The 22,994-nt window shown below is 39.9% G+C and overlaps 1 protein-coding gene across 1 annotated transcript in view; it reads left to right on the top strand.

Moving 5' to 3' along the window:
- Window positions 1-22,994, top strand: part of tnfrsf11a (tumor necrosis factor receptor superfamily member 11a) — a 57,730-nt gene that overhangs the window by 1,353 nt on the left and 33,383 nt on the right. The window contains exon 2 of the mRNA XM_012965431.3: window positions 21,413-21,488. Within this exon, the coding sequence (XP_012820885.2) occupies window positions 21,413-21,488 (76 nt within the window). The remainder of the gene's footprint in view (window positions 1-21,412; window positions 21,489-22,994) is intronic.

Here is a 22,994-nt window from a genome sequence, read left to right on the forward strand (position 1 = left end):
ATCACCCACCCATAGCTTAAGGGCTCTGGCACACGGGGGAGATTAGTCGCCCGCGATTAACTCCCTGTTCGCGGGCGACTAATCTCCCCGAGTTGCCTACCCCTGCCATCCCACCAGCGAACATGTAAGTCGCCGGCGGGATGGCAGACGCGGCGGCGCGATTTCGCGCAAATCGCCGAAAAAGAGTTAATCGCGGGCGACTAATCTCCCCCGTGTGCCAGAGCCCTAAAGGTGGCCGTACACATAGCAATTCCGATCTATCGTTCGACCATTGGTCGCACGAAAGATCGTTCACATCCTCAACTGACGTTCAGCTGAATCGTCAGATATGGATGTAGAAACAATAGAAATTCTACCTCCACCTGGCGATTCAGCCCTGAATGTAGATTTTGCTCAGGTGCCATCAAAATCTTTTAACCTGGCCGAGCGACGAGTCTTCTGCGATATCGGTCGCCTCTTCGAGCTGCCATACACGCACCGAATATCATATGATCGGTGCGTGTATGGCCAGCTTTACTCTCAAAACAGGTGGGACAATCTATTTTGCCTGCATCATTTCATGGTGCCTGCTTATATTGGAAGGGACATATTTATAAAGTTGTGCACTTTTATTTAGGTTGTGTATTTATAAAAGACAGACTAACAGTGTCAGAACTTGTCCCCACTGCTATAGGGGCCATGGCAGTGCACTGCTCATGCTCATGTTAAGCTAGATCATCAGTCAGGGCCTGATTTAGCCACCCATGCACAGGGCCAAATATGGATAATTTGATAACTGGCCAATAACCAGATTGTACACTGGGGTCTATGGAGGCCTGTTGGAAAAGGACACAGATGTGGTTATCGTCCAAAGGTTTTTGCAAATCTTGCCTTTTGGTGGGCTCTATACATGACACCAGACCCAAGTTGGCAGATTTCACTGGCCCATGTATGTCCACCTATAGGTCTGTGAAAACTTGCTTGCCCATAAAGAAACTATGCTCCTTTGTCTATATAATGTGCCTAATTATATTTGGCACAACAGTGGGACAAATTCAGGTAAAGAGAAAATTCTGACTTGTGTATGTTTATACAGGTATGGGATCCCTTATCCGGAAACCCATTATCCAGAAAGCTCAGAATTACGGAAAGCCTGTCTCCCATAGACTCCATTTTAATCAAATAATTCAGAATTTTAAAACTGATTTCATTTTTGTCTGTAATACTACAACAGTACCTTGTAATTGATCCCAACTAAGATATAAATAATCCTTATTGGGTGCAAAACAATTCTATTGGGTTTAATTCATATTTTATTGATTTTTTAGTAGACTTAAGGGATGGAGATCTTAATTACGGAAGACCCCTTATCCGGAATACCCTTGGTCCCGAGCATTCTGGATAATGGGTCCTATACCTGTATATCAGACAAGTTGAATAATTTGTTCACATTTTATTCATACCATACATTGTTCAGGGCATGGGCTACAATTAGGTAATGTGTAAATGTGTCTAAATATATATGTACTGTAAGATAGGAAATTCCCTTCTGCCTGGTATCATTAGTTATTAATGTTACTCCATGGATGTGTAAAAACTTTAATGTTTCTGCTCTCTGTGTTTGCACCCGGGCCAAGGCAGTGACTCTGGCCGCTGACACACAAGTGAGCAAATGCCAATGGATGCTTATATGCAGGATGAGAAACAGCGCAGTGTGGCTGTACCATAACTTTAAATACATGGTGGGAAGAAGGGTCCATTGACACTGGGGCCAGTATTAAAGGAGAAAGAAAGGCAAAGTCACTTGGGGGTGCCAAAATGTTAGGCCTAACATTTTGGCACCCCCAAGTGACTTTGCCTTTCCTTCTCCTTTAAGGACTATATCCAGTATCTATCTATCTGTTTATCTATCTATCTATCTATCTATCTATCTATCTATCTATCTATTTGTCTGTCTGTGTATCTATATATCTAACTATCTATATATCTCTCTGTTAACATCTGTAGAATTCGATCTACATTTGTCATTCTATCTAGTTAGCTAACAATGCCTTTTTCTTATTTATGTGACGGTCTATTTGAAAATAATAGTCAACATGGTGCAATCAATACTAATTACACACATATTTATGTACAGAATATTTAATGCATTGCAAGACTCAGCCAAAATGTAATCAAGTTACATTTACAATGGAAATAGATGGGAATCCTGACATTATGTTGCCCTCATAGGATAGCATCACCAAAAGTATAGCCTACATTGGTAATGGCTTGGCACCCCAGGCTTAATGATTTAATCAAGGCAACATTTTAAAATATTAGTATTTGCTCACACAATTTGTGTTTCTTTAGCTTTGTATTAAGTTGTGCATATGTTTGTAAGCATTCAAATGCATTTCATTGTACCTATGTACAATGAAATGCATTTGAATGGTTACAAACATTTATTTTAGATTTTTACACACAACGTATGCTCATTATATTATTCAGTTGAATTAAGCTGGCCAAATGGCTAAGAATGGCCCAAATTTAGCCTCTTGCATTTTAATATCACTAAAATAAAGAAAGTATATTGCATTGTGCAATCTAAGTCTAACTGATCTGGCCAGTTTTTACGACAAACGGGTGGGGGAATAATCAATGTACATTTCCTGGTCCTCTATTTTTCTAGTAATTAGGTCTGTGCAAGTGCATACATTTTAGTTACCAGGTTTAGGTTACCAGGTTATCATAAAATTGCCAAGCCCCCATACAGTAAAATCATACAAAGTAAATCATATATGGTGGTCCTAACTCTTTACCTCTGGTCATATGTTTCACAGATTGGCATGTCTGTTGCATGTTTGGAAAGAATGCCTTCTGACCAAAACTTTGGTCTTGTGGGCTACTCCCCTGCTGTAGTTTTATAGGGAAGATTTCTCTAGGTCTAACAACCACTTTTAAATACATAAGGCCATTATTAAAGGAATGGGTGTTGGTGTGCTGCAAGCACATTCTTTCTGTAGAATAACTCATCTAATCTACACACATACACAAAGAGCTAGAACAAGGAATTTGCCTTTTTCATGGTAAAGGACACTGTTTTAAATGTGGGGCTCCCAGTGAGAAAAGAGCTGATACTCTTCACACTCTTAAAGGAGAGCACATATGAAAGCTCATCACTAGCAGATTATGTTAGGAAAATATAAGGTACATGTACATTATCATTTTATTATATATTGTATACCTTTAGTATTTTATGCTTTTTTTGTAGTCATTACATTTCCTTTGTCTTCTGCTGTCAATTTCTGTCCCATTTTTACGTTAAAATTTTTCTCATTTTCTTCTTTGCTTTGCCTTTTTCTCATTCCATTTTTTGCCTTTCTCCCCTCTCTTTTGTGCTCTTATGAGTAAATGTACATAAGATCTTTGGGTTAGGTTACACTGTGTAATATGTTGATGCTATATAAAGCAGGGATGCAATGAATCCACAACTTTAGGATTTGGCAGAATGAGATTCACATGGGATCTATTGTCCGAAATGCTTGAGACCATTTGGATCACCATACCTTATTTCTACTAAGAAACATTACATAACCCCAAGAGGATTCATTTAGCTTAGTTAGGATCAAGTACAAGGTGATGTTTTATTACTACAGAGAAAACATTTTAAAAAAGTGACCTTCCTGTAATTTGGAGCTTTATGGATAGTGTTTCCAGATTAGGGATCCCATACCTGTACCACACCCTGGCCAATACATGTAAGCCCATGTGCCATCCATGTGCCACCCCTGATTGTCTAAAATTCCTACTTATTGATACACTAAGGGGCACATTCATCAAAGTACGAGTTCGAATCCCGAAATGGGTAAAATTCGAATTAGATACGATAATTTCTGATGGTCGCAAATATCACGAAAATGCTTACGAAAAAACTGTATTAGTCACGATAATATCGTATTGGCGATCTGAAAGTCACAAAATTTGTTTGATCCTTCTGTTCATGATTTTGGAAGCCTCCCATGGGACTCAATGGCACTCTGCAGCTCCAACCTGGCCAAAGGAAAGTCACGATACCGAAGCTTGAATGAATCCGAGACTTTCATACTCTGCGCAACAAATTTTGACACAAATTACGAAAAAAGTCACGCAAAGTACGAAAAAGTCACGCAAATGTACGAAAAAGTCGCAGAAAATACACACAGTACGGAAAGATATAAATTTTTTGTATTTCGGACCTGTCGTACTTAATGATTAATTGATAAATTAGCCCCTAAATCTGTAGTGCATTTAAAATGTAGTCCCCCAGCAAATGCATTTACCCTTAACTCAAAGAAGGATTTTTTCGAACATCTATTTATGAAAGTTTAAACCATGCAATGGCAATAATTCCCCTTTTCTTTGTGTGCAAATAATTGATTTGTATTGTTTCTAGCAGCTGGTCAACTCCAGAATGTTAGACTGAACTCTGGTATATGGGCTAGAGCTGGTGAGGTTACCTACAGCTGTGTAGCGGTCAAAAGTCACATGGTCACATGATATTATGGGCTGAGATTCAGTTCTGCCAGGAACTGTTCAAAGCTGGTACATACAGTACTTAGATCAAATGATTTAAAGCTGTTATTGTTGCAAAAAATAACGGGTGTATATTAAAAGGTTTTCACACAAAATTCTCTGTGTACATAATTTTTTTCCTGTACACCAAGTTTAAAAATATTAGTGCAGGGCTTAGAATTATAAGTGTACGCAACTATAGTAAAAAGAAAAAAATGTTACATTAGGGAATAACTGGAGTAATTGAGGCAGATATTTTTTCCTGCCTTCGGAACATTTTGTACAGCTTCACTCTAACCTATGACCTTGGTCTAACTTTTGCTAACAGTAGAGTATAAATGGAACCTTGGCAAAGCTAGACCATTGCAGTTTAACACACAGTCCAGAGTCCAATTAGGCTTTTACTTTTTTACATCACATTTATTACACAGTACAAAACAGATACAAATTGCTATGCTTATTTACTAACAAGGAATTACTTTCTTAATTACATTGCAATTGCAAACTTCTGCTAAGTACAAGGGATTTACAAATGTGGACACAAATATTAGTAAACATACCTGTGTATAACTTGCATAATATCATTTAATGCTAATTGCTTGCTGTTGGTTGTTGCATTTGTTCTGGTTGGCAAACATTACTGTACATCTACATGCTCACCTTGCTTACACATACACTGACAGGTTACAAGCAAATGTTGCGTTTCTCCGAAAGTCCCTAGGCAGCTTAGGGACGGAATGGCTAATGTACACTTCCTTCTAGGAAGCAGAATGTCAATCTAAGAACTGAAAAGAGGATGGTTCCTCCTCGCCCCTCTTCTTCCCTGCATTAACCCCTGCCCTAACAGTTCTTTGCCATCCTGTATTCAGGAGGCAGGATGTTTTTAGTTTATTTCACTTTCATTTTTATCCTAAGGCCAAGGTGGAAGATTACCAAACAAGGTCTATTGGCATCCTTTTCAATTCATTTTCATATAACTATGTGATTATGTTTAGAAACAGCTGTCTTGCTTAAAAATGTATGGCAAAGTGTGCATTTGAGGTGCATGATGTGGACTGCAGGGATATTCCAAGTGCAAATAGGGTTACTATTCAATCTCAGTCAGATAAATAAGAGGCAGCTGTGAGAAGAATGCCCAAAAAGCTTAAAGCCTCAAAGTCTTCTGGGGAGTCTGCCACCCCACCCTCACAGATGCCATTGCCTGATTCAATCAATACACCATCCTAGTCATGATATCCTCTACAGATTAATTAGCCGCCACACAAACTTCCTATCACTCTTAAGAGAGGATACCTATAGATTCCATCATTCCCACTTCCTTTCCCTCACAGTCTATACTGAGCATGTGCAGCATTCCCCCCCCCCTGAGCCTAGGTAGCATAGAAGAATGCCGCATGCAGCAAGATGCACGCGTAACCGCGTCAGACGCGTGCGTCAAAGCGTGTGCGTGAGCGCATCAGGCGCGGCGCTGTCGCATGTTGAAACGCAAGATGCCAAAATTCCGTAACAGTTTAGGTGCATGAATGTTACAAGCTGGTTCCCAAGAATTTTCTTCTGGACCGTAACCCTTCCATTTAACTAAATATTGGTGTTGTCTCCCTCTCAGCCTGTAGTCAAGGATGTTCTCAACTTCAAATTCCTCTTGACCGTCAACCTGGATGGGCGAAGGTGGAATGGGAACTCGTCCCACAAAAGAGTTAGCAGTCACAGGTTTCAACAAGGCAGAATGGAAAACTGAATGACTACACCAAGAGTTAGGGAGTTTTGACTGGAATGCCACAGGGTTGATTTGCTTGATAATCTCGAAAGGGCCAAGAAAACGATAACCAAGCTTCCGTGTAGGACAAGATAATTTAAGGTTTGCAGAAGAAAGACATACCTTGTCACCCACTTTAAATTTGGGGTCTTTGCGTCTCTTCCTATCAGCATACGTCTTGAAGTTTTGCTGAGATTTCTTGATAGACTCTTGAAGAGCCCTTAAAATTCTCCTTTAAAAACAACAGTTGATCTTTCACAGCAGGAACCGAAATCTCATTAAAACAGGAAGGAAAGATGGCAGGATGCATTCCGTAATTGGCAAAAAAAGGAGATTGTTGAATGGAGTGATAAAAACTGTTGTTATAGGCAAATTCTGCGAGGGATAACAATGAAACCCAATCATCTTGGCGATAAGAGGTAAAGCACCTTAGATACTACTCCAGGGTCTGATTGGTCCTCTCCGTCTGCCCATTGGATTGAGGATGAAAAGCAGAGGAAAGAGACACCTTAATTTGTAACACCTGGCATAACGATTTCCAGAACTGAGACATAAATTGAGTTCCTCTATCAGAAATGATCTCATCGGGCACCCCATGTAACCTAACGACCTCTCTTACAAAATATTCGGGGGTGCAAGCGGCAGAAGGCAGCTTGGGAAGAGGTATGAAATGAGCCATCTTGGTTAACCGATCCACTATAACAAAAATGGCAGTTTGTCCAGAAGACGGAGTCAGGTCTGAAATGAAATCCTAGAGGGAACTGGAAGTGGAAGAAGCAAGCCTAAAGGCTTGGTACGGGAGTCCTTGGACCTAGCACAGACATCACAGCACCTGGTATAGTTAACACAGCCAGTAGTTAATTTTGGCCACAAAAAAAGTCTTTTTTTTTTCTTAATACCAGGGTGACTGGCCAATTTAGAGTCATGGATGGTACGAAGGACTTCTAGGCGCAGGCTTTCAGGCACGAAGTCCATCCCTAGGAGTTAGTTCCCAACCCGGAGGAGTAGAAACTGAAGCTTGTTTAATCTGGTCAATCAAGGAGCACTGGATGGACAAAAAATTTTGTGGCAAAAGAACAGTCTCAGGTAGAGTTGGAGTGGTTTCCTGGGAAGAGTGAATCCTGGATAGGGCGTCTGTCTTAAAATTCTTAGAGCCTGGGCGGTAGGTTAGGTGCAAATTGAACCGCATAAAGAAAAGCGCCCAACGAGCCTGGCGAGGTCTAAGTCTCTTAGCGACACAAAGGTATTCCAGATTTTTATGGTCAGTATAAATCAAGATAGGGTGAGGACCTCCTGCCAAGAGGTACCACCATTCCTCCAAAGCAAGTTTGATAGCTAGGAGTTCCCTATCAGCCACGTCATAATTCTGTTTGGATTTGTTCATTTTCCAAGAAAATAGGCAACTGGATGGAGGGCTCCAGACGTGGGAATCCTCTGGGAAAGTACAGCCCCTACTGCAGATTCCGAGGCATCAACTTCTAAAATAAAAGGTTTCATTGGGTCAGGATGCTGAAGGATGGGTGCTGAGGTAAAGAGAATTTTTAAAGTCTCAAAGACTGCTTGAGCTTGGGAAGTCCAAAGGAATTTGGTGTTTAACCTGGTCAGTTGAGTAATGGGAAGAATGATTTGTGAAAAACCTTTAATAAACTTCCTGTAGAAGTTGCGAAACCGATGAAACATTGGACATCTTTTCTAGAGACAGGAACCGGCCAGTCCAAGATGGCTGAGATCTTGCTCTGGTCCATCTGAACTCCATCGGCGGAAATAATAAACCCCAGGAATTCAATAGAGGTCTTATCAAATTCACATTTTTCAAATTTAACAAATAGTTGATGTGAACGGAGTCGAGAGAAATTTTTTTTTAATATGGAGTCGGTGTTCTGCCAAGGATTTGGAAAAAATTAAGATGTCGTCTAAGTAAATAATAACGAAAATAATAATAAAATAATAATAATAATAATAATCTCTGAAGACATCATTGATGAAATGTAGGAAAGCCGATAGAGTTACAGAGACCAAAAGCATGACCAGATATTCAAAATGTCCATATCTAGTACGGAATGCAGTTTTCCATTCATCCCCTTCTCTTATTCTGACCAGGTTGTAGGGTCCTCTAAGGTAGAGCTTGGAGAAGATTGTCGCCTCCCTAAGTCTTTGAAAGAGTTCCGGGATTAAAGGCAAAGGATTCCTGTTCTTAATTGTTATAGCATTAAGATTTCGGTAATCAATGCAGGGTCTTAGAGTGTGATCTTTCTTTTTCACGAAGAAGATCCCCGCTCCGCCTGGTGAGGTTGAAGGACGAATGAAACCTTTGGATAGGTACTCCTCCAAATAGTCGCATAGCACTTTTAACTCCGGCTCACCTAATCTATAGATATGCCCAAATCGTATTTGAGATCCGGGTAGGAGATAGATAGGGCAGTCATACTTCCGATGAGGAGGCAAAGAATCGGCCCCCTTTTTGTCAAAGACGTCCAAAAAGTCATAGTATTCCGAAGGTAAACCAGGAAAATTCTCAGACGGTCTCTCAGAGGAGATACAGCACAACTTTTGGCGATCAGGAGGAGGAAATAAAGGGCAATTAGTACGGCAAAAATGAGAAGAGAACATAATCTTGCCTTTATCCCAATCCACTACAGGGTTGTGTTTGTGTAACCAAGGTAAACCGATAATAATAGGCGAGAGAGGAGAAGCCACCACATCAAAACTTAACATCTCACAGTGGATTTTATTCACACAAACATGTAGGGGAATGGACTCCTTAAGAATGGGACCGGAACTAATTGGTGAACCATCAGCAACTCTGATGAGGAGAGGAAGTTGCTTGGTTAGTAAGGGAATCTTGTGACAGTCTGCAATCTTAGAGTCCAAGAAACAGCCACTAGCTCCGGAGTCCAGGATGGCCGGAAGCACCAGGACCTTGTCTTCCCACTGTAGAGAGAAAGAAAAGGTAAGCAGTGGAGAAAAGTGAGGCTGGGGTGCAAAGGTACTTAGGGAAGGAACCTTACGAGGAGGAGACTGACGAGTTGGGCAAGTTCTGAGTAGATGACCAGACAGTCCACAGTAAAGGCAAAGGTTTAGTCTCCTACGCCAAATATGTTCTTCGGGGGACAGAGACGGTCGAAGCGAACCTATCTGCGTGGGTTCCAGCTCTGGAGATGTGGGGGCTCCGGAGTCAACCCGAATCGGAGGAGAAGCCTTAGGCAATACCCAGGATGACTGGAACTGGCTAGCCTTTTCCAATCTTCTTTCTCTAAGGCGTTGGTCGATCTGGATGGATAGCTGGATGAGATCTTCCAAAGAGTCTGGCACTCCTACCCTTGCCAGTTCATCCTTTAGGGTAGAGGAGAGGCCGAGGCAGAATTGATGTTTGAGAGCCGCTTGGTTCCAGTCAGTATCAGCAGCGAATTTACGAAAGTCCATGGTAAAGTCTTCCACAGGACAGGTTCCCTGTCGGAGGTTCCTTAGGGCTGCTTCAGCTGTACATACACGATGGGGGTCGTCGTACAGCACGGCCATAGCTTGAAAAAAGGCGTCCACTGTTTGGAGGACTGAACTTTGTTGCTCCATGAACTGAAAAGCCCATGATTGGGATTGCCCCTGTAGAAGAGACATGACCACACCCACTTTAACTTGTTCAGTAGAGTAGGTCTGCGGTTGGAGCATAAACAAAAGTTTGCAGGCATTTACAAAAGTTCTGAAAGTGCTGCGATCCCCAGAAAACTTGTCTGGTAGTGGGACCTTGGGCTCAGGAGCAGGCAGACTGGCTGTGGCACCCACAGGAGGTGGAGGCAAAACCACGGGAGCAGGAGGCGGAGCAGGAAACTGAACGGCTTGGAGCAGTCCTTGTACTTGATTGTAGTTCGCTTGGAGTTCTCTAACAGCATGAGCCAGGGCGGCAAGAGGAGATGCATCTTCCTCTCGATCCATGGCTCGTTTATACTGCAAGCCAAGCTGGTCCGACGAGAAATGTTACCCACAAGCACCTCACACTAGGCTGGAGGCTTAACCTGAAGGTGAGACAGGAAGCGCAGCAGTGGAGAGAGGCTGGAAGGCCGAACAACGAAGTACCAGGGAGTAGGCAAAGGAGTAGTCAAACGGATCAGGGTCAAAGGCAGGCAGCAAGGTTCACAGGCGAGGTAACAGGCAAAGGGTCAGATAACAGGTTTTCAGTAAAAGTAAACGCTGGGCACACCGAAATGATAACTGAGCACTGAGGGCCTGTTGCATAGACTATTTAAGGTGTCCCGCGACGTAGCGCTGCGTCATGACGCTGTTGTGCATCCGTAATGACGCGGTGCCATCGCACATTGGAACGCAAGATGGCGCGTGTGTTCCATGTGTACCCGACGCGCCTCTGACCCAGGGATTCGGCACCAGTGAGTGGCCTAACAGTTTAATTGCGGCTTGGATAGCACAAATCCGTCACAAATCCGGGCCTGTAGGCGACTATTACCCTCTTTCAAGCTATTACCTTTGGCCTTACCACCTCACCATAGGTGTTCATCAAAATCATGGCAGCACTTGTGGCCCACATGCGTGTACAGAATCTATGCTCTGTAGCATAATGGAAAATCATCACAACTGAAGCAAGCACCTGGGATGGTGCACGGTCTACAAAAATTACAAAATCCAAAGCAAGTGGTCTCGTCAGAAGTCAACCCTACACATCATCAAATTTAGAGCAGTTTTCCTGTACCACCTCTCAGTGGTACAGGCTTAGGTCAGCTCCTCCTGTTTTTATCAGGTCATAGACAGCTAGCTCAGTTAATTGATTTTTAGTGAAGGTGAATGTTGAAATTCTTTATGAATATGGTGAAAACATGTTCAGAATCAAGGTTGTTTCAAAGTCAAAAATACGTTTCTAGAGTTACAAAATCAATTATGTTTTTAAACTTGGACCATACTTCCCACTTCTAAGCTTTATAAACAGACCCCATAGTTTTTGTATGTATGTTTGAACTGAGTTGTATTGCCTTTCAGCAGTAATATTCCTGTCCTTGCCATCTTCAGTGGGTGCAATTTTTGTTTATGCTTTATGGAAGAACAGCGAAATGGATCACTGGAAAAAGATTTCTATGGAAAAGAAATTATCAGCTTTAAGTCCTGTGGAATGTTTTATTCCTTGCTAACTAAAATTCCAAACAACAATGCATTATTTTTAGATTTGATTCCTTTGCATTGGTTGAGTCATGTAAATAGTTCTCTTTTTTAGATTTACAGGATCTTCTCATTCTCTTTAGGTTTGATCATGCAAATTGTGAAATCTACTCTCTGTACCATGCTATTATTAGTGAATTGCAGATATACAACATCAATATGAACTATCATATTCTAGTATTCTAGTGATTGAATTTAGCGGTTTTAATTTGTATTATTTATTGTAATATAGGCACAACATTAAAGTTTTATAAGATTGTGCAACATCTCACTGCACTATTGGTTTGATATTCTAGATAAGTGTTGACTCTGCATGTAGGAATAAAACCTTAGCCCCACCATCAGAAATCATGCAGCCTCATATAGCTAAATAGCTGTGTTTTTTTTTTAACCAGGGATAGGATACGAATTGTTTTGTATGGGCTGATCTGACAGTGCAGTTTAGCATTTGCTTTTCCATCTTAACCCAGATGAAAATGCATTGTATGGCAACCTTATGTTTTAGAGCTTGTGGGTATTTACACTTACAGTGGCTCATTTACACACAGTGGTTATGCCTGTTATGCATGTTACCGTATTTTTCGCCATGTAAGACGCACTTTTTCTTCCCCAAAACTGGGGGGGGAAAGTTGGTGCATTTTATACGACAAACTGCGTCTTCCTCTATGCGCCGCGGCTCTCTGCTACATCCTCACTTTTATAAGGTTGCGCCCGTGCGTACTGACGTCACACCCACAGGGTGCAACCTTATAAAAGCACAGAAGCAGCTGGGTGCCGCGGCACAGAGAGGAAGACATCATGGGAGCCGGAGGCCGCTGGGGCGAGGTTAGGAAGGAAATGGAAGGTGCTTGGGGGCCTTGGGGGAAGCTGAAGAATGCTGGGGGTGCCGTGGGGGAGCTGAAGGATGTTTGGAGGCCCTGGGGGATGCTGAAAGATACTTGGGGGGGGCCCTGGGGGAAGCTGAAGGATACTTGGGGGGCCCTGGGGGAAGCTGAAGGATACTTGGGGGGGGGCCTGGGGGAAGCTGAAAGATACTTGGGGGGGCCCTGGGGGAAGCTGAAGGATGCTTGGGGGGGGCCCTGGGGGAAGCCTCATTATGTGCGAGCCCAGAGACAATTAACTTGATACAGTTGATATAAAATATTTTACTACAGTATTTGGTTCAGAATCTTTTTTATCTAGATTTTCCTCCTTTAAAAGTGGGTGCGTCTTGTATTCCGGAGCGTCTTATAGGGCGAAAAATACGGTACTCATTTCTTCCTCAGTTCAAAAGACTAATTATACATTTTATGGGAAATTATTTTTTTCAAGGGATTTCTTGTGTTTTGGACCTGTAACTTTTAGTAGTTACTGGTAGTGATGTGCGAGTTGACCCACAATCTGTGGGACCAATGGATTTACCCTTAGGTAAGGCAGGCTAGGATTAAAATTTGGGGTGACCATTGCGGGTTTGGGTTGGGTACAGGTCAAACTGGGGAAGTATGCTCTTTCTCTGTCCGGAAGTTTGAAACCTAAGGTGTGTGCAGAAGTGGTGCACAGAGCAGAACAACTTGGGTGTGGGTTAGGTGCAGGTCCTACAATGGAAACATTTTGTGGGTTATGGTCAGGTGTGGGTTAAGGTTTTGCGGGTTAGGGTTGGGGGCAGGGTTGAGTTTTTCCTGCCCCATACATCAGTATTTATTGGGTAGAAATAACTCCTCATTGCCTTCTTTGGCAGTCACCTAAAAGCATCAATTTAAAAAATGAATCAGTGTAATTAAGTAGAACTCATCAGACACCCCATGGAGGTCTATGTGCACATGACCCAGACCTTTCAGCATAGGGAGCTGAGTTTCTTTTACTAAACAAGCAATGTGCAACGCACTAAAACACAATGTTGCCAGAAAAGCATGTCATATGCCATAACTCTTTCGGTAGCCATACAATTTAAGTACCTATACACTGGGCCAAATTGGGCTGATAGTTTGGCCCTTGGATCAACAATCGGATCACAGCACAAGTCTACATATCAATAGGTAGATGTGGTCCTTGCCCAAAGGGATATTCAAACCTGTTCCATAGATATATGTCTAATTTTCAGCCAATAATATTTCAGCCTGGAACTACCACATTTAGAAGTCTATTCTAACTGATTAAGTAGGGAACTAAAACAGGTTTGGTAAGCCAGTAACTTACTATTTTTTATTTAGTCATAAAAATCATAAAATCAAAAGCATTTACAAAAACGATTTTTTACATATTAAATGGAAAACAAACCAGTAGGTCTGCATCCTCCACAAAAAATTGCATATTAATTAGAAGAGTTACAAAGAAAAACCTTTGCGTACATTGCTTGCTCCAGCTGAAAATGCTGTCTCTGACCCTGGCAGCCAAAAAAAATAAAATAAAAACAGATCAACTATGAGTAGGGTAGGCAGATGTCCTGCTTTTGCCCTCTGTCACCTCAAGCATGATGTATTATGTTCATTTCTCCTTTTTGGGGCCTGTCTATAAAGAATTATATAAATTATCATATATTAAAACAGCTGTTTTAAGAAAAGTAAAAATAAATCTTTTTCTTTATTTTTACTGTATGAATGCATGTATGTAATATATAGAGTGTTTTTTTTTAAAAAAAAAATCATTTTAGAAAAAATACCATAAAAGCATTCATATTTTCTTTTTCTACCATTTTTTGTATATATTTCATCTCATCATAAAACAGGTTTAATTTAGATTAATCTTCAGACTTTTGTATTTAATTTGTCAAGTACTATAATTTGATTATTTGTGTATTTTGCTAATTACAATAATATATATATATATATTAAATCTCAAGCCTGAAAGCTTTGAAAATGAAAACACTAGGGCTTAAAAAAGTGATTTTAGTTATCATATTGTATGTTGTGCAAAGGATTCTGGGTAGTTCAGCAGCAGTTTGGGATTGTAGGTTTCATGCTCCTGACATAAAGAAAATATGTCATAGTTGTGTACATTTGTGAGGAGGATCAGACATTGCTTTTTAGTCCAGCCAGTGGCTGGGATCAGAGAACTCTTTCCCCTGTTTCTCTGTCTGTGACATCAACCAGCCCAGCTACAGACTGGGGAGAAACCTGATTGGCTGGATGCCCCAGTGCACTGTTGGGAGAGAGCAGGCGTGCCTAGGTTTGGAGCCAAAAATCAGGGGTGGGCCCAGCAGTTTATAAAGGGAGCCCCTGTTGTTTTGCCAGCCATTGTATTCAGTATAAAGAAACTAAGTCTGCATTTCCATTTTTATTAAAAAAAATTTTTTGCAAAATCTTAGACTAGGGATTTTCAGACAGAAAGTGAAGGAAAGGCAGGTGAATGCTGTCATTCTCTTCCAGTAAAACCATGCTTTTCTTGCTCCTCTTTACGTACTTCTTTTTAATGAAGTAAGAGAATTTGCTGTTCGGAAATTCCCTACACTGTTTAACTTCTATACAAAGTTAAACTTCTAAGAAGATCTGTTACAGCATTGGAAGGAACAAGATGTAAAAATAGCATTCCATTTAAAGGGGTTGTAAGCCCAACCGTTATGCTGTCCCACTGCACCCCCTAGTTTAGCTATAGAAGTTGTCAAAAAAAAACGTAACTATAGATGCAAGAAAATTTGCCACTAAACATTCTACTGACCAAAAATCTCATCATAAGTGCAAGAGAAGTGACCAATGAGAATGGTGATTGCCAGCATTATGTCAGGCATCTTCCTGTTATCTTACATATAGAAATAATTATGGAATCAGACATGGGGTTAAAGGACTGAATTGTTTAGTTCTGGGAAACTGTGCTTATTGCTCCAAACTCCAATTGCAGGACCAAAGAAAATGGAGCCAGATTTATACAGATCAGCTGGGATTCTCACTGGAGGATTTCTTGAATTTAAATGCAGCTGCTGGCTTTGGAGATTTGGGGAAAAGTTTAGAAAAAGCTTTATTGTGCAATATTGCTTTAAGAATACAACCTTGATGTTGCTGGGCTACAGCTCCCAGCATGCCTCAACTTTAATTTTATGTTTAATTGTTCTGGGATTCTGAGTAAAGTTTGGTTTAGTACCCCTTTAATCTTCAAACTACATTACTTTTAAAAAGGGGGTACAAATAAAAAATCAAGTGGGGTACTTTTACAAACTGGAATGTAGGAAACACTAGGCCCAGCATATAAACTATAACTATTATTGATCTTATTATTTTTTAAAAAATCTTGAGGAAAATAAATTATGCTTAGCCTTGCTTAGTACACCTCCCTGTCTCTGTCAAGGAAGTACATTGAAGGCAGTACAGTAAATTGAAAAAAGAAATCCCCAAACAATAGAGAGGTATTTGCCATATTTTCTACAGGTGACTTACTGTTCCTTCCCTTCAGGGAAAGGGGAAGATAGGTGCTTTCAACCAGTAAATTAAATATTTATAAACTATTTAGTTTATAATAGTTTATAAATCGTCATACTTAGAGCAGTGCATTGGTGTAAGTGACCAACTGCAAGATGAATAGAAGAGTTGAAAAGTGCCTAGGAATAGGGCAAAATGGGCCTTTGGCACATTGACTGACACGCAGTGCTTCTTATTAAAGTGATACTGACACGAAAAAACTACTTTTCAAAATATGAATATACATAAAAAGCTACCTATAGGTCGTGTTGGCGGTTTTTCGCTGACAGGTTTGGTTTTGTAAGTAATTGTTAGTTGTAAGTTCCTAAACCTGACTGTTTTACCATTGCATCAAGCAAATATTTTTATGGCAAAATTATAAAGTTCTTGCAAAGACAATGTTATGATAGATGAAAAAAAAGATTTACTTTCTGGTGTCAGTATCTCTTTAAAAGGGACATAAACAGTCTTGCTGAACCACAGTGTGCTATCTTGTAGAACTATATTTTCCAGCAAATTTTATAACATACTGTCAAGAGTTTGGTTATGTTGAGAGCTATAATTATACAATATCTGTCACTCTCAAAGCAATGCTGCTAGGTAAAAGATTTTCCTAGCACTCCTGGACAAGTGGCCCACGTAATGTGCGCTGTTTTTTGGGAAAAAAGAAAACCATCTGTCTATAATCCCCTCTATTGTACACTTTCAGAGTAATCATGTTCCCTGGCAAGCACCTTTTTTTCGAGAGAAAACAACGCTAACCATGACAGTCTAACCTTATAGTTTAAATCTTCTATCCCCTTTACCAGTTTAGTCTCTGCACTCTCTCCAGCTCATTAATATCCTTCTTAAAGGAACAGTAACACAAAAAAATGAAAATGTTTTAAAATAATTAAAATATAATGTGCTGCTGCCCTGCACTGGTAAAAGTTGTGTGTTTGCTTCAGAAAGACTACTGTAGTTAATAGAAATAGCTGTTGTGTAGCCATGGGGGGCAGCCATTTCAATTGAAAAAAGGAGAAAAGGCACAGGTTACATAAGAAGATAACAGATAACTGTGTAGAATACAATGGGAATCTATGCTACTTATCTGTTATCTGCTTAGTAACCTGTGCCTTTTCTCCTTTTTTCAGTTTAAATGGCTGCCCCCGTGGCTACACAGCAGGGTATTTATATAAACTATAGTAGTGTTTATAAAGCAAACACACAACTTTTCCAAGTGTGTAAGTGTAATAGTACATAATATATGAATTATTTTTATACACTTTCATTTTTTGGTGTTACTGTTCCTTTAAGGACTGAAGCTGAAAACTGCACCGCATACTCAAGGTGAGGCCTTACCAGAGACCTAAAGAGGTAAAATTATGTTTTCATCCCTTGAGTCAATGCCCTTTTTTAAGCAAGACATCACTTTATTTGCTTTAGTAGCCACAGAATGACACTGCCTGGAATTAGACAACTTTATTCAAAAATCCCCAGATCCTTCTCAATTAAGGATACCCCCAACACACTACCATTTAGTGTGTAACTCACATTTATATTATTTCTACCAAAGTGCTTAACTTTCCACTTTTAAACATTGCACCTCATTTTCAATTTTGCTGCCCAGTTTTCCAATTTTGTCAGATCTCTCTGGCAGAATCCTGTATTGAACTTATAGTTTTGCACAATTTAGTATCGTCAGCAAAAATAGAAACAGTACTTTCTATGCCCACCTCCAGGTCATTAATAAGCAAGTTAAAAAAACAAAGAACCAAGAACAGAACCCTGCAGCGCTCCACAAACAACACTTGCCCAATTAGAAAGTGTTCCATTTACCACCACTCTTTTTTAAATCTCTCCTTCAGCCAAGTACAAATATTATGTTCCAGGCCAATATTCCTCAATTTTATGCGATACTGTATCAAATGCTTTAGCAAAGTCCAAGTAGATGGCATCCACTGCCATTCCAGCGTCGAGGTTCCTGCTCACCTCCTCATAAAAGGCAATCGTCAGTCTGACAAGATCTGTTACGCATAAAGCCATGCTGGCACAGACTTATAGTATTGTGATATTCAATGTATTGTAGTACCCAGTCCCTTATTACCTCTTCCAAAAGCTTTTCAACCACTGATGTCAGACTAACAGGTCTGTAGTTTTTAGGCTGAGATCGGATCTCTTTTTGAATAAAGGAACCACATTAGCAATTTGCCAGCCCCTTGGCACCATGCCAGACCTCAATAAATTCTGAAACATTAAGTGAATAGGTTTGGCAATCACAGAGCTAAGTTTGTTGAATACTCTGGGATAAATACCATCTTGACCTGGACCTTTGTTTACCTTTACATGTTCAAGTCTCTTTTGAATTTCCTCCTGAGTGACCCATGCATCAGTAGAATGCATTACTAGAATTGGGTCTATTAAAATGGAAACCTTGATTAGCTGGCTCCTCAATTATACAGACAGAATAAAATAATTTCTGCTTTTTTCCTGTTTGTATCAACCAACTGACCCCCCTGTGCTAATAAGGGTCCCACCCTTTCTTGCTTCATTTTTATACTATTTACTGTACATATTTAAAAATTAATTTGGATTCATTTTACTCCTAGCTGCAGTACCCCTTTCCATCTCTGTTTTATGGTTCAATATTTTTTATTGAGATTTTTCAAGAAAACATACAGGTATGGGATCCCTTATCCGATAACCTGTTATCCAGAAAGCTCCAAATTACGGAAAGCCTGTCTCCCATAGACTCCATATTAATCAAATAATTCAGAACTTTAAAACTGATTTCCTTTTTCTCTGTAGAAATAAAACAGTACCTTGTAATTGATCCCAACTAAGATATAATTAATCCTTATTGAATGCAAAACAATCCTATTGGGTTTAATTAATGTTTTATTGATTTTTTAGTAGACTTAAGGTATGAGACCCCTTATCCGGAATACCCTTGGTCCCGAGCATTCTGGATAATGGGTCCTATACCTGTACAGAAAAAGAAGAAGAAAAAAAAAGGTTATACATTCCCACTTTTACAATATTAATATCAATGTTTTTCCATCTCTATTTTAGCTTGCCTGATAGCTTTTTTGCATGCTTTATTTGCTTTCTTGTACCTGATGAATGTTTCTGCTGTCCCAGCTAACTTGAATATACGTTTTTTGAAACTTTTTCTTACCAACCTTGACACTAACACTTTTATTCAACCATAAAGGTTTTGCTTTGATTGCACATTTATTTTAGTACAAAATGCTGATACAGCTTCTGAATGATTACAGTATTATATCAAAGTTGTGTAGTAATGTCCCTTTCCTAGATAAAACCAAGATTACCTTTGTAGTGCTAGTAAACAGAAATGTCTGTTGTGCATACTATATACAGGTATGGGATCTATTATCCAGAATGCTGGGGACCTGGGGTTTTCCGGATAAGGGGTCTTTCCATAGTTTGGATCTCCATATCTTAAGTCTACTAAATAATCATTTAAACATTAAATAAACCCAATAGGAGTGTTTTGCCCCCAATAGGGATTAATTATATTTTAGTTGGGATCAAGTACAAGGTACTGTTTGAATATTACAGAGAAAAAAGGAATCATTTTTAAAAATTAGAATTATTTGCTTATAATGGAGTCTATGGGAGATGGCCATTCTGAAATTTGGAACTTTCTGGATAACGGGTTTCCGGATAACAGATTCCATACCTGTACTTATATAGAACTTTAATATTTAGGATACTCACTGCAATACCACTAAGTGATGTGAACATGCTCAAATCCTGGACTTTGGGTGTGTGGCAGCACCAAATCAAAATGTTGAGGGCAGTATAATTGGGCATAAAAGAAGTTGTTAGCCCAAAACAGTTGTTAGATTTTTTTTTTATTCTATACATTTTTTATTGAAATCCCCTTAAAATACATTGGAACAGAACCCTTTTTCAGATTTACAATGACAGAGACATAAAGCACATCCAATAAAAAGTTTACTTGTAACTTGTATCTCTTCCTTCTTATTCTTGGTAACAGAGCAAAGCTAAAGTATCTAAGTGAAAAAGGTCACGGTACTCTGCTTGTCTGGATAATTAACAGTTTGCTTTTATATTAACTAGAACAGGTATGAAGCAGAATGCATAACATGTATAAGATATATTGGGCCTGATTCACTAAATTGCGCTAAAAATTATCGCACGCTTTTTTGCGTTAAATAAGTCGCGATAATTAGCACGCAATTCACTATAGTATTATCGCGTGCGTTAAGTCGCCATTTTCGCATGCTGTATTTTTCGCGCTAGTTTTAACGCATGCGTTAATTTCTGCGCTGAAAAGAATACGATCGCATTATTCACTATAACTTAGGCGGGCTAAATATCGCATTCGGCTATGCGAAAATTAACACCTACTACAGGCAGGCAAAAAATTATAGAAAAGTACAGTAAATTAGTTTTTGCCAATAAAATATGGACTTACAGTGTTATTTATTCAAGTATATGTCTTTTTTACTCAATTTTACTAAAGTCTTGGCATGTATGGAATTTTGCTACTAATATACAGTACTATAGCGGTGAATATGTTGTCGCCAAAATATACAGTACTATAGCGGTGAATATTTTGTCGCGATGCGGCTACAAGTGATGAAATGTTTCGCCAGGCATGGATTCGCAGCAAATTTTTGGACGTGCGGCGAATTTTTCCGCAGCAAATTTTTTCATGCGTTTCGCTAAACAATCCGCCAATGGCAAAACGCATAAAAAAATTCGCCACTCGAAAATTCCCCGCATGTCCAAAAATTGACAAAGGCTTCAAAAAATAATAGTCGCGGGCAACAACATGCGTTAATTAGTACGTAGCGTATTTTCTGCCGAGTGTGATAACTCTAGCACTTCTTTTTTTTCATACTTATATTTTTATTGGTTTTTGGGTTTTTTTTGCAAATAAACATTTATACAGCACCTCTCTAGCACTCTGTGCTCTCCCAGGGCAAAATGTCGCCAATTTTATGCTGCCGAGTAATGTCGCGACAATTAGCGCATGCGATAAATAGCGTGCATGCGAAAAATACTGTGCACGCTATTTATCGCGACAAAAATATCGCATGAAATACCGCGCGTAAAATAGCGCAAGTATGCTTATAGAGAATCGTGCGAAAAGTCGCGAAAATTAAGAATGTATGCTAGCTTAGTTGAGTAGGATATGGTTCTGTTGTATTATTGCAAAGAAAAAGTAAATCAGTCAAAGAATTGTTGCTTGTTAAAGTAAAACACTATTGGCTATGACATTGACATCATTTGGAGATCTTTGGCTTATGAGTTTCCAAAGAAGTAACCAGGGTCGGACTGGTCCGACCCTTGCGGGTGCTCCCCCTTCGGAACGCTCCTCCCCATACGCGTCAAATTTATGTGCTCGGGGGAGGACGTCGGGTGGGGGCCCTGCGAGAGGGGGTTATAGGGGGCCCCATTGGGGGGGGTGATTAGAGGACGCGCCCCTGGTGAGTGCACCTGCAGGGCCCCTGGGACGAGAGCCCCGGTGGGCCCTTCACACCCAGTCCGACCCTGGAAGTAACATTCTAATATTGTGAAATGTTAACTGTAATATTATTTTATTAACCTAATGTTTGTATATGATCTTGTTTTTCTTCTATAGTTGCTTCAGCAACTCCAGTGTGACCCTGAGAAGCAGTATGAATCAAATGGGCGCTGTTGCAGTAAATGTCAACCAGGTAAAATTATTTTTTCTCACTTTGGCATGGATTCTGCATTTCTAAAAACGTACAGTTGGCCCCAGGTCCTATAGCAAGGGCCCTGAATTTCTACTTATTTCGTTTACATAAAGTTTCCAACAGTCCATTCTATATTTAGGGTCTTATGGTCTATTATTATTATTATAGTCTTGAGCCGTTTCATTAACTGATCCCCTTTGAGATTCCTTCACATAGAGGCACGTTCATGAAAACACGAGTTTGAAACCTGACAATGGGACAAATTCGGATTGGATACGAAAATTTCTGAAGATCGCAAATATCACAAAAATGCTTACGAAAAAATCATATTAGTCACGATAACATCGTATTGGCTATCCAAAAGTCACAAAATTTTCGTACCGAACGCTTGTAAACAGAGGGAAAACCTTTCCGATTTTTTCGTGCAAACGTACAAGAAGTCTTGCGGGCGTCGAAAAAGTCACGCAAGACATAGGTGCAAATTTATTAAAATGTGAGTTTAGAGCTTAATACATTAAAACTCACCCATGTTCTAGTCTTTCCTACGGGATTTTTAGAAGTATATTTATCAAATGGTGAGTTCTAACTTTCACCCATTGATAAATACGCTTCTGAAAAAACCATAGGAATGAATAGAAGAAGGGTGAGTTTTTATGTATTAAGATCTAAACTCACACTTTAATAAATCTGCCCCATAGAGTGCAGTTAAGACTGCCAAAAGGGGAAGGCAACTTAGGGTGCAAGTGAGCTTGAAAAGATATAAGTTCAAGTAGCTGAGCTGTAAAATGTGGTGATTCCAAGCAGCTATGTCAGGCTTGAGTTTTGGGCACAGTAGGGAGTCAATGCATAGGTTCATTGTGTTGGCTGGCTATCTCATTATAAGATAAAATGTTATTATTGAAGGACCCAGTCTCCCTAAGGGCTCTTACACATGGCACAGCGCACTGAACAACTGAATTCAGGTAAGACACAAAAAGCATTATTACATCAGCTTTGGGCAGTTCAGTGTGGTGCCCTGGGATTAGTCACTGTATGGTAGCATAGGATCTGTTAACTTATGTGTTGCCCTATGATGGAATGCATATAAAAGCTACCTGTGTTGCCTATGTATCTCATAAGATAAAATGTTATTAGTGGAGGAATCTATTAAGGACCTATATCAGACGTTCCCAATAATATTATTATAACACAAACATAAAAACACAATTGGGTTGAGGATATCAGTTAATCAGCCCAATTGATTTCTTACTCCAATGCGGTGGTGTGGTGTAGTGTTTTTGTAATCCAGAGTACTTGACCCAGTGGCAACAATAAGGGCAATGACGCACAAGCTACTTCTAGCCAGCTACTTGTCACAGGTACATAATAGACCAGTGGTCCCCAACCAGTGTCTCGTGGCCCTTGGATGTTGCTCTCAGTGCCCCCAAACCAGGTAGTTATTTTTGAATTCCTGACTTTGTGGCAAGTTTTGGTTGAATAAAAACAAGATTTACTACCAAATAAAGC

The sequence above is a fragment of the Xenopus tropicalis genome, chromosome 6, assembly GCF_000004195.4.
Source record: "Xenopus tropicalis strain Nigerian chromosome 6, UCB_Xtro_10.0, whole genome shotgun sequence".
NCBI classification, from domain to species: domain Eukaryota; kingdom Metazoa; phylum Chordata; class Amphibia; order Anura; family Pipidae; genus Xenopus; species Xenopus tropicalis.